The sequence below is a fragment of the Eublepharis macularius genome, chromosome 1 (genome assembly GCF_028583425.1).
Source record: "Eublepharis macularius isolate TG4126 chromosome 1, MPM_Emac_v1.0, whole genome shotgun sequence".
NCBI lineage: Eukaryota > Metazoa > Chordata > Lepidosauria > Squamata > Eublepharidae > Eublepharis > Eublepharis macularius.
This window is the reverse complement of record NC_072790.1, coordinates 50,742,522-50,754,968: the sequence shown is the minus strand read 5'-3', so window position 1 is coordinate 50,754,968 and position 12,447 is coordinate 50,742,522. Positions and strand designations below refer to the sequence as shown.

The window sequence follows — 12,447 nt, the reverse complement described above, 5'->3', positions numbered from 1 at the left end:
GATATAAGGACTTTCCTTCTAAGGTCTAACTATGTCTAGAAGTCACCCTGCCAGTGCAACATGACATATATTAATTTAATAGATTAGTGCCTTCTAAGATTTTCTGAGGTTACCGTCTTTAACACAGTAGCTAAGAAACGAAAAGGGAAGAAATTTTTATACTGCGTATATAGTTGATAAGCCTCCTCTGACAGTGCCAGAAATTACTTCTCTACTGGTTATCATCCTGAATGTGTGCAGTCTTTTATTGTGTTAATGACTAATAGTGCAATCCTAAGCAGAGTTACTCCAGTCTAAGCCCATTGAAATCCATGGTCTTAGCCTGGAGTAACTTTGTTTAGGATTGCACTGAAAATCTCAAAATACAGTCTCCATGAAACTCGCCTGCAAGGAGAGAGGGTACTGCTAAGAGGCTGCTAGTCTTCTGTTTTACCAGCTATTAAATATTGACCAAGGGCCTCATATGCAAGTACAAAGGTCATTGTTATGTAAAGAGACAGGATCATATCAATAAGAGCAAATTTGTGATTTATGGGTAACAAGTCGATCTATTTTCATCTTCAGAATCCATCTTAAAACTGCTTTGGGATGTCAAAGTACTCTACCATGGGTTACCAGCTAGCAAAATTTTATTTTTATCTGACTGGGTTTTTTTTCTCCCAAGCATCCCATTAGACACTGAAATTTTGCCATTTCTGAAAACTGCCCAGGGTGCTAAAAGGTGTACTTCATGGCTTGATAATATTTCTCCTGAATGAATTGTACATCTTCACAGCTGCTTCTTGCCATGAATTTCTTACTTAGTTGGACATCTATACCTCCTTATCCTTTCAGGATAGGCCTCAGTTTCCCTCAGCCAGACATTCTCCGTTGGCTCTTTCATGGCTTTTAAACTTGTGCACGCGCACGCACGCACACACACACACACACACACATCCATTTTTGCTCTGGGTCATAGATGTGTTTAAAGTGCTTCCGTCTTTTCTGTACCTTGGTATATTCATTTAGACTAGTTGACCACATACTGCAATTCAGAATAGATTCTTTTCTTTTGTAATCCTGTGTTGGCATTCTTGTAGAAGTTATTGTGAAAACAGAGGTGTGAATTTTCTAGAGTTTCATTCCCTATGAGGTGATCATAATCTTATAAAAGACAGGCCAGTTTCATTGGTGCTATTGTGGATTCTTAGTGGGAAATGAATGGAATGGAACATCTGCTAAGAAACACTCTCCCCATTGGATGTTCTGAGAATGAGTGCCTACTCAGATCAGCCCCTGTTGAATTCCGCCACCCCTCACACACCCTTTTTGGTGTGGTATCATTTATTTCTGACCTTTCAGAATGACTTTTCGATTGCTGCATTATACTTCCCAATTTCGAGATCTTGTTTATGGAGAAAATATGGTCATTGCCTCCTTCCTGTTCTCTTGTATTTGATGTACATCTCTGTTTCTGTGTGTTGGATACTCTGAGGTAATTACACTGTCTCTAAGGATGTGGGCTGTGATTTTGTTACAGTCATCCTCTTAAATCTTTCTCTTTAAAAACTGTTTAATAAGAACTAGGCCAGTGAGCATTTGTGCATCTTGTTCACAGTTGCTTGCATTTTGTGTTATTTAATTGCATGGAGACAAATGTGCAGGTGGACGATCAGTGCAGAAGACACGCACTTGCACACGGTGGCTCTTCCTCTCTTTCCCTAGCCCCGTAGTAATACTTTGTGGCTCACAGAGAGCCACAGGTGCAATTACCATCAAGCAAAGGAGCCGCGTTTGCTTCATCCTTAGCATAAGGCCTGCATTTCAGGAAGGTTTGCAGTTTATCTGCTCCTTCAGTGGCAGCTGTTTCAAAAATGGGAGACCTGCCAACTACAAGACTTACCAGGCCACGGCTTTGCCTCCTTTCCTGAAACATGGGGCAGGCACCACACTGAGGAACAGTGCTCTGAAGACTCACAGGTGGCATATCAAAGAGTCACATGTAGCTCCTGAGCCACTAGTTGAATATCACTGCCCTAGCACTTTTGAACAAGTGAGAGGAAACAAAGAAGTGGCAGGGGGAGGGAGGCAGGAAGAACTTGACAGACTTACCTTATTGTTGGTGATAGCGATGCTTGATTCGTACGTGTTTTATCAGTGCACAGTTGTGCAATAGGAGCACGTCTGCTTGGTGATGTTCCAAATCTAGGGCTGTTGGTTACAATCTGTCCCTGAAATAGACAGGTTGGGAGAATAAACACCAGACCCTGTCAATAGAAAGCTATCCTTGTGGACTGCCAAAGCTTGCTGTCTTTGGCTTTCTGTCGTGGCACGCCATTGTCCCCTTCTGTCATTATGATGTGGGAAGGACCATCATGGAATGAGGCCTGACAAAGCCTACAGACTTTATAGACTGGAAATGCAGCACCTTCCTTGCGCCCCCAAAACAAGCACCTTGTGAATGCCCCGTTAGGCACCTTAAGTAAATACGGCACCTTTCCAAGTTATTGTATTCTTATAGTACAATATAGTCAGTGTGTACAATATGGATAAATGCACGTGCCTGAAAGCAACAGTGACTGGTGTCTCATCCATTTAGAAGTATTTCAAATTGATTTGAACGAGGTGTATTTCCAAGCAAGCATACTTAGCATAGAAGCTTATCATGTCTCTCTTTAAAGTGCAGCAGCCAGCTGGAGACACTGACAGGTCGTTTCAGGGGCACCCAGCCGTGAGTGGGAGCTCACATTGTGCTGCCTTACTATTGGGCATGTGAGCCCGTGCTGCCTCCATCCCACTCATTCTGTGCTGATTAGCCAGCCCTAGCACTAAAGAAGACTGAGCCCTACCCTGGGATCTGTCTCCCCTTATGCTGAAGCAGAATGGCCTGGTGATTTGGAAAGGAGGATGGAGCAAATGGGATGGATCACCAGAGCTTGGGATCTCAGCTGCTGGTTTCTTCTTAGGGGTCTCTGGCTTAAATGCATTGTTTATATTGCTTAGCTACCCATCACACACACAGACACACACACATTGGTAATGACTGGAGACAGCTTATATTTATTTATTTATGTCATTTATAGTCCACCTTTTTCACTGAGACTCAAGGCGGATTACACAGTGTGAGATTAGTACAGTCAGTATCAGGAACATTTCCATAAACAATGCCATAGGGTCAATAGATACAAGTTCACAAAGACATTAGCAGGAACCCAATACAACGTAGTGGTGAGGTCTATGGTTCTTAACTTATCAGTGGATCATCTGAGATCCCCTCCCTACCTTACAGCCCTCCTATCTGAGTAAAAAGCTTTTTTGAATAATTTGGTTTTGCATCATTTATGGAAAACCAGGAGAGTGCGGGCTCTCCTGACCTCCTCAGGCAGACCATTCCACAGGGTGGGGGCCACTACAGAGAAAGGCCATGTATGGGCTGCTATCGCTTTCGCCCATGTGCAGGATGGCACCTGCAGGAGACGCTGTTCGGAAGAGTGAAGGTGCCATGGAGGAGCATAGGGAGGGAGGCGGTCCCATAGGTATGCTGGACAAAGGCCGTGAAGAGTTTGTTGTTCTCAAAGGAAGAATGTAGAATCCTTAAATGGATTTTGTCTATATTAGTATAGTAGCACACAGTGGTCACTTCTAGCGTGTGAACATTATCTCCAATTGTTTTTCTTGCCTCAGTCCATCATTGTTATGTGTCTCTCTTTTCCAATGTTAAGGCAGTTGATGAGCTCTGAAAAACTGTTTTCCAAGAAAAGTGATGTTGACTGTTACACTAAGAGATCATACAGGAACCTTTCATTCTCTGGAACAGAAAAAAAGGGAAGAAATGTGGTGTCGAAGAATGCTTTTCTTACATGCAGTAATTTCTCAGTTTGCAACACCAATATGATGTCTCTGCAGTGTAATGTTCCAGGATGTTGCACTGACATAGCAATACGTCTAAGCATTAGAAATGCTGATGCAAAAAGGTCCTCTGGATCAGTCCTGTAATTAACAGCCATGGAAGAACCAGCCAAATAAAAGGCCATCATTTTCTTTCTCATTCTGGATCATAAGCTTCATATTTGATGGTTGATTTTTTTAGCTGGAAGATAAAACCATTCATCTCCCCCGTTTATTCCATGTATACCTTTGAGGTATTTGAGTTAGGGTTTTGGTTTAATTTCTCTAGAGAAGCGTTCAGCTAATATTCCTTTCTAGAAGAAATGTGGGCTTGCTTCCAGATAGGTGTGAATCTATTTATGTAAATTTTGCTTCCGACTAAAATGTTGTTGCTCATCAAGTATAGATGTTCAAATTTCTGGAATTTGAAGTTGGAGATGGGATGGAAGGAAAGAGACTTCATAATTTTTGTCAATGTTTTCCCTCTCCATAGTTGGAAAAAAAACTGTTTGACTTTACTGTTGATAAAATGTACTAATACTGTGTTTGTCTGTAAAACAGCAGTGAAGTATATGAGTTTTTCCTGTCAAGGGATATTTTTGGAACTACTCTGTCTCGTGTTTCTATGGCAACGTTTTTATACGTACCTTTTAATGTGAGTTTTGTCAGTTACTATAACCATTCAATTATCTCTAGCCTTGTGGATCTGCTATAACAACCAGGAGAGCCAAACATGACCTATAATATTAAGGTCTAATGTTAAAATAATTACATGAATCTTCCCTGCCCCACCGAACACACTGCAAGAATACAAGTGGCTTTGATTTTGTCCAGCACAATTTACTATCAAAGCAAATGATGGCCACAGGAGCGATATGCTATCTATAAAAAGTGACCACAGGAAAATAGCCTCCTAAGCTTTCTGAGATTTCCCCTAATGCCTAAGAAGTACTCTTGAGAGCTGTACCTCTGCTTACAGAGGAACATCCATATGGAATTTTAGATTTTTGTCATATTTATCCACCCTGTGAACTTCCAAAATGTTTTTAGGTTCTCATATCTTTTTCTCCCTCAAACATGTTTTCAAGCTGTATAATGGGAAGTGGTAATTTAACTCAACCCTTACCATTTTCAAAGCTCTAAACGAGTTGCTTCCACTTCCTGTTACTTACCTTTAAAACACCCGAGCAAAGTATCCCCCTGTTCGGTTAATTTCTGTAGGTACACCTTGAATATATTGTAACTCAGTTGCGAGAGGGTTGTCCCTTCCAAGAGCAACATGTAACAGAAAACGTCTTTGTTATTTATGCATTCTTACTAAGGGATATTCCTTTTTGTTTTGTTTTTTTTCTTTAATTAGGCAAACCGACCTCCTGCAAAGCTCAATCTGTTAACTTGCCAAGTGAAAACAAACCCAGAAGAGAAAAAATGTTTTGACCTCATATCACGTAGGTTTGTCGTTCAGTTCCTTAGGTGTTTTCTATCAGGCGGTTTTACAGGCTTCCATATTGGTTCAAAAAAAGAAGTTAATGTTGACATTCCAAAATTCAGACTAATATATTTGGAGTACATTACTGTTTACTGTTAGCTTGCTTTGTTTAAATATCTTTTGCCTTTTTATATGGGTCGTATGTTTGTCAGCAAAAGCTATTTGTTCCTTTGTCTCTGTTTTTGTTGTTGGATCTGCCTTTGGAGGCAACATAACCAATTGGTTATTTCAGGTACGGCTTCCTGATTTCATCGCAGAATTAGATCTCAAAATTATTAATGTCATTTGTTTACGATTGTTGTGCAAGAGTTTAAAAATCAAATTATGTCATTACAAATAACTTAAAATTGCCATTTGTGAATTTTCTTGAATTTAGGCTTTCCTGCCCATTCGCAATAGGAAAGGACATACATTTCATAAAAAATAATAGGTTAAAATCCATCTGTGGCTACAAAAGCTAGAGTAGCCGTTGCCTGAACTACTGCAAGATCCTGGCACTCTCACATGCGTTATAACCGCTGAGTAAGAAAAAACAGCCACAAAGTGGAGCTTCTGTGAAGGAAATGAAAGGTCATTTGACTGATGAGAAAGTCCCTTACATAGCCAAGGGGACAACAGGGAAAGAAATGGGTGGAAAGAAAGGTTGAATAGCCAGGCCAGTGTACGTCAAAACCAAGGAGTCTTGGGACATTCTGAATATGTTGGTTTTCATATATTGATTTGAACTAACCCACTCAGTTTTGGTTATCTGCATAACCACAGTTGAGTTCAAGGCAGCGGTCAATAATATGACCTTGATACTGCCACCCAGCACTGGTGGACCTTGATACTGCTACCCAGCACTGGTATTCTGAAATTGGTTGCCTTTGTACATGGAGGGTTTTTTTAGTCTTTCACTTTAGTCTTCCATAGGTTTGAATACTTGGTAATGCCAAAGTTAAATTTTAGTTGGTTCTGTTGAATCTTTCTTAGGTGCCCTTTTACTAATCAATTCACAAACCTTTGGTATAGACCATACACATTTCCTGCTCAGATCTTTTGAATTGCTGTGTATGACTTGGAACTCCTTTGTGATTGTGAGATGATGGTTTGGAATAGATGTAATGTTCCCAGTTGAGATCAGAACCCTACAGAGGGCTCATATTCCTTCCTTCATTCCTCTTCTTGTATGGGAATTCTCATTTCCTTTAATAGTAGTTGAGTCTTACCCCAACATTTAATCTTATCCCAACATTTATTTATTTTATTTTTTAAAATATTGGTAAGCTCACCAAGATACCAAAATTAAAAGATCCCCATCTAATAACACCCCCCACCCCCAATTCTCAGTACTATGGTTAAGAGTGTCCAAAATCATAAGCATACTTAGTGCTTATGCAGTCAACAGTAAACTATGATTAAAGCAAACCATTAATGGAAGAAGTAAATTTCAGTACAATAAGGGAGCTAAGAAGAGAGCATACCGGCCTGCAGCATACCTTTAATCTGCACTAAGAATGCATTGGACCAATATGTTAGAAGCTTTACAATGCAAACCTACAGAGTTACAACCTTCTACGCCCATTGACTTCAGAGGATTTAGAAGGCTGTGATTCTCTTTAGGATTGCTCTTTCAGAGATGTAAGCTGATTGTGTTAGATTAGGGATGAATGCAACCCCGTTTTTGTGTGTTGGCCACATCAGCATTGCCCATATCATACTTGCTTGGATCCAGTGATGGCACAAGTGAAAACATAAATGGCTTTAGCACAGTTCCACATGTGCACGATCTTGTGCAACACCTACTGCTTTCTTCTGTATATATGAGAGTGTCCTGAAATTGGTTGCACAACATCTTGCAGAGGTGGACATGTAAGTGGGGATGTAATAAATTTGACGTCTCCCAAGCAACTACAGTAGTCTTTTCCTTGTCTGTCTACTTGTGTTAGAGCTCTAGCTGAAGAAGAAATTTTGCTCTGAATGCAACCCATTGTCGACTTGTGACCAGAATTCCTGCCTCTTTCATGTTGTGACACTGTATTATAATGGATGTTGCATAGTCCATTACATTTCCCAGATTAAAAAAAGAACATGCAGTTTGTAATCTATTCTTACACAAAGGATAATTATCTCAACATCCTGTCCCTCTTCTCTATCTTCCTATACATTATATTAATTTACTCTGCAATAATCTGTCCTTATAAAGCAGAATGTGTTAGTAAATTGTCCATAACTCTCTTTCCTATCTCATACCTTTAAGTACTTTATTTCTACAATGAAAAAGGTTGCCTTCTTCAAACACATAGTTTGTTTCTGTCCTGTAAGGACATAAATATTTTCAGTTTATGCAGTTTCAGATGAGCACAAATGAAAAACAACTTGGTCAAAATGTAATTTCTGTTAGACCTAATATTTTTTTCAACTATAAATCAAAGATTTTTACTCTAGAATTGGGGCCATTCTTCATCCTTCTCTGTCATCAGCCTCTTCTCTGTTGTTTTCCCCAAATATTCCTCACTAGCAGATAGCATGATATTATCCTTCCCGATTGCCACAGAGTTACTATCATGCAGGTTCTTGGTCCTGTCCATTTTCCATTTGTGGATCAAAATGGCTACCTTTTTAAAGCCCCTCAAAAGAAACATACCTCTAACATTCTTCATCCCCATTGCTGGTGGATCTTTTCTGAAGCTTTAGCTAATCCTTTTTCATTCCTTTGTTCTCAACAACTTTTTGTATATCTCCTGTCTCTTAAAGCATGGTTCCTTTAACATATTTTAATGATTAAAAATTCTTAGGCTTTTGGAGTTTATGGCTATAACAAAATTACATAATTTCATAACTGGGGCCTGGATCCAAAGATTCCCGTGTGGGAGTGGAAGGCACTTTCACACAGAGTCATCAGTTCCCTGTATCTGTTCAAAAGTTCATTCTAGAGTTTTTTCTAATTCTCATGGAGCAATTGGTGGGGTAGGTAGAAGCCACAGAAAGGGGACAAATCGGACAGGGGTTTTTTACTGTGTAATTGGAAATGCATTCTGCTTATGGCATGGAAGCAGCCCGAGTAACCCAGCTTAGCCTGGGTTCATCAGAGCTTAGGAGCTAAGCAGGGTCAGACAGAGTCAGTATTTGGATGGGATACCTCCAAGGAAGTCTGAGGTTGCCATGTAGAGGAAGCCAACAGCAAACCACCTTTGCTTGTCTCTTGGCTGGAATGGCCCCATAGATGGGGGCGCCGGGAGTTGGTTGTCACTTGGCAGAATTTTCTTTCCTTTTCTTTTTGCAGTGGGTTTAATGCAACAGCTTAAGATTTGAAGTGTTTGACATCTGCAAATATAGTTTTGATGCAAACACAAGTTAACAAACCTTTTTCCCCGTGGAGCTAGTGCTTGAAAAGAAGTTGCTTGGCCCACATGCTTATTTCCTTCAAATGTTACTAGAAAGGTATGGTAAACAGGCACACTGCCATGGATTTCTTGTTAGGTAATGTACAAATCAAACTTCAGTGCTGACTCATTCTAACTGTGATGAAGTTCCAGCTTCCCATTGCATGCACCTGAGGCCCATGGAAAGAAGAAAGTATGTAGGCATCTTTACCACCTCACTGTTTAAGCCAGTATACCAGCTAAGAATGGTGGGATGCCCTGCTTGGGACGGAAATAAATAATAGTGCAGCAGATAGTCACACCGGTAGAGTTCACAAAATTTAAAGTCGTACATAAGCCTAAATTAATACAACAACAGTATCATAACCACTTATTAAGGCAGTGTACAACTTAACACAATAATAATCTTATAAAGACTATTGCAAACAGTGAATTCCAAACAGTGAATCACAAAACATGAGTCCCACACAGGGGACCCCATGTACACTGCTCTTTACCAGTGTACAGGTAAAGAGCAGCAATTACAGTCACTAAGGTAAGTATGTGCTCATGTTTTTCTTTTCATAAATCTTTATCTGGAAAAGGTTGAAATCCAAAGGGATGCCCAGAACTGGGGCCGGCAGATTTTTGCTCAGCTTTTCGTCATTGAAGACTTCATCAGGGGCATTCAACCTATATTTCTAATAAATACAAAATATACACCAAATGGACTGGTTGTCATCATTTATACATACAGTTTCATAATGTTTACTGACCAAAATAAGGCACCTGATGAAGTCTTCAATGACGAAAAGCTGAGTGAAAATCTGCCGGCCCCAGTTCTGGGCATCCCTTTGGATTTCAACCTTTTCCAGATAAAGATTTATGAAAAGAAAAACATGAGCACATACTTACCTTAGTGACAGTAATTGCTACTCTTTACCTGTACACTCCTGGGGTCCCCTGTGTGGGACTCATGTTTTGTGATTCACTGCTTGGAATTCACTGTTTGCAATAGTCTTTATAAGATTATTATTGTGTCAGGTTGTACACTGCCTTAATAAGTGGTTATGATACTGTTGTTGTATTAATTTAGGCTTATGTACGACTTTAAATTTTGTGAACTCTACTGGTGTGACTATCTGCTGCACTATTATTTATTTCCGTCCCAAGCAGGGCATCCCACCATTCTTAGCTGATTAATTCGGGAGGAGTCATCCTTTTTCGTTGAGTATACCAGCTAAGGCACCCTTCCCACCCTGAATCTCTTCCCAATGAGAACTGTACATGAATGACTCCCTCAATAGTTTATTGGTCATTCAAAAGGGTTTAAGCCTCTTATTTCTCAACAGGACGCAAGTAGTGTACATTAACGTATGAGCCTCTGAATTGTAACTGTAGATTTGTCCCATGTGTCATAGCTTATAAAGGTGTATTTAGACTTTTAGAAAAATCAGTATTCCTAATTCTCAACCTGGCCAAATCCAATTATATATAAAGCTGTAGACTGGAGCCATGAATGGACAAAACAGATTTTTCTACAAACGTGAAAAATGCTCCAAGTTTGCAGAAAAATCTGAAAGCTTAAAATATATATATTAAAAAAACATGATAATAAAAAGAGTAAATGCTTGTAGCTTTAAGAAATAAATCTCCTCTGTTGCCACTGCTCACAGTCACACAAGTTTAGGCAGTATTGTAGGCTTGGTTTCTGTCAAGAAAAGTAGGTTGAGGGAGCCAGGCTCCCTTTCCAGTTTTGGCCTTTGAGGGAAGACTTAGTGGGACCAGGCCTGGCAGCAACCACTAGGTGACTTGCTACCACATGACTTGCATGATTCACTTAGGCCCAGCTGCTTCCTACTATTCAACAGCAGCCACCCCATGAAAGCCAGTCTGGTGTAGTGGTTAGACTTTCAAACTAGAACTTCGAACCCCCATTCTGCTGTGAAACTCACTGGGTGACCTTGGGCCAGTTACACATTCACAGTCTAGTTTGCCTCATAGGCAGGGGTGTCCGTTAAGGGCAGCAGGATACTTCCTGGCGGGCCAATAGCCTCCCCCTCTGGGCCTGGTCAGCAGAAGGGCTGAGCCCTTCCAGAGGCGGTGGCACCTTCCTGGGTGCCATCTAAGGGCAGTGGTGCCCGGTCCCCCAAGTCCTGTGTGAACCTAGGGAAGTACTGCCTGGCCCACCCAAGCCCCGTGCAAGGTGAGGAAAGTAGGCAGCAGTTGGTTAGGCAGGCAGCCTCTTCCATTTACTCTCCCTTTGGGAGGGTGGGCTGAGGAAAGGGCCCTTTTCCAGGGTTTTTTTCCCCACTCCCAGTCTCTCTGGCCTGAATTCTTCCTTTCTTCCTCATATTCCCAGTCAGCTTTGATAAATACTACTTAAGATCTATAGGTCAGAGGAGCAGAGAGAGAGAGAGAAGGAGAAAGAGAAAGAAAGTCACTCCCAATCTACCCCTGCTCACAGGAGTGTTGTGAGAATAAAATGGAGGAGAGTACAATTATGAAAATTGTTTTGGGTCCCCTTTGGGAGGGGGAGGTAACGGTAGGTTAGCTGGAGGGTGGGAAGGAGAGAAGGAGGCAGGAAAAGAGGATAGGCTGTGGGAGCATTAAGGGAACGGAAAGAGGAAATAGTAAGGAAGAAATGAGATACCCTTGCAAGTCCTAATGGATACCAGTTTGTCATCTCTAATGTGGGAACAGCCTTGGAAATGTATTTATAACACATTATTTCAGATAGTATAGAAAACAGTAAGGAAAAAGACAGGTTGTCATGCTTCTGAAACCCAAAGAAGCAAACGGCTATTAAAATACAGACGATTGAATCCAGGAGAATATTTTATGGAAGGTGTTTTCATAATGGGTCTTTTTATGTTTTCCCCTTCCTGAAGTAGTTGCGCATAAGTGATTCTACCCTGTATAATTTATTGTCCAGTTACAGTATTACATTTCCATAAGTGATATTAGGTAGATAAGAATTACCATTGGAATGGTCATAAATATTCTGATAAAATAAACTATCTTTATTTGGGGTCAACTTTAGAAATATTTATTGTTCTCTAGATGACAGAACATATCATTTCCAAGCAGAGGACGAACAGGATTGTCAAATGTAAGTTGCATTTCTGTTTTGCCTGTGCAATAATTGCTGTTTCACTTACTCATAATGGCAGTAGTGTGTTCTATAGATAAAAATAGCTGCTTCCTGCTTGAAGAGAAGGATGCACATTGATTTTGTTCCAGATATCTTGAACGATTCAACTTTCACTATTTCTAGTTCAGAAACTCTGGAACTGTAATGCTTAGTCAGCAAATGTCACACTCCTTTACACCTTATGTCAATTAGTAATAGCAGGGGACTTTAATAATGATATTCTGTCAAATAAGTTAAAGTTACAAAAATGGAAACTTAAAGAAACATTTGACTTAATGCAAGGAGAGAAACAACCTACCTTCTTTTCAAAAAAACATCAAAAATCCTCCTGTATTGACCATATATTAGTAAAAGAAACTAATAATATGGAAGTAACTAAAGTTGAAACAGGGCCACTATGGATATCTGATCACGCACCACTTAGAGAAATTAAATTGGATAAGGAGCGCTGAATTAGAAGGTGGAGATTCAACCCCAAAATATTTTTACAACAGAAAGATAGGGAAGATTTCCTTAAAGGGGTGGAACTTTATTTCAAGGAAAATAGACAATCTGCAGAGGAAGATATAATTTGGGATGCGGCGAAAGCGGTA

The 12,447-nt window shown here is 40.2% G+C and overlaps 1 protein-coding gene across 2 annotated transcripts in view; it reads left to right on the top strand.

Annotated features, from left to right (window-relative positions):
- Positions 1–12,447, top strand: part of ASAP2 (ArfGAP with SH3 domain, ankyrin repeat and PH domain 2) — a 118,373-nt gene that overhangs the window by 68,514 nt on the left and 37,412 nt on the right. For both annotated transcript variants that reach the window (XM_054993710.1, XM_054993643.1), the window contains exons 12-13: positions 5,228–5,315; positions 11,764–11,812. In XM_054993710.1, coding sequence (XP_054849685.1) covers positions 5,228–5,315; positions 11,764–11,812 — 137 coding nt within the window. The remainder of the gene's footprint in view (positions 1–5,227; positions 5,316–11,763; positions 11,813–12,447) is intronic.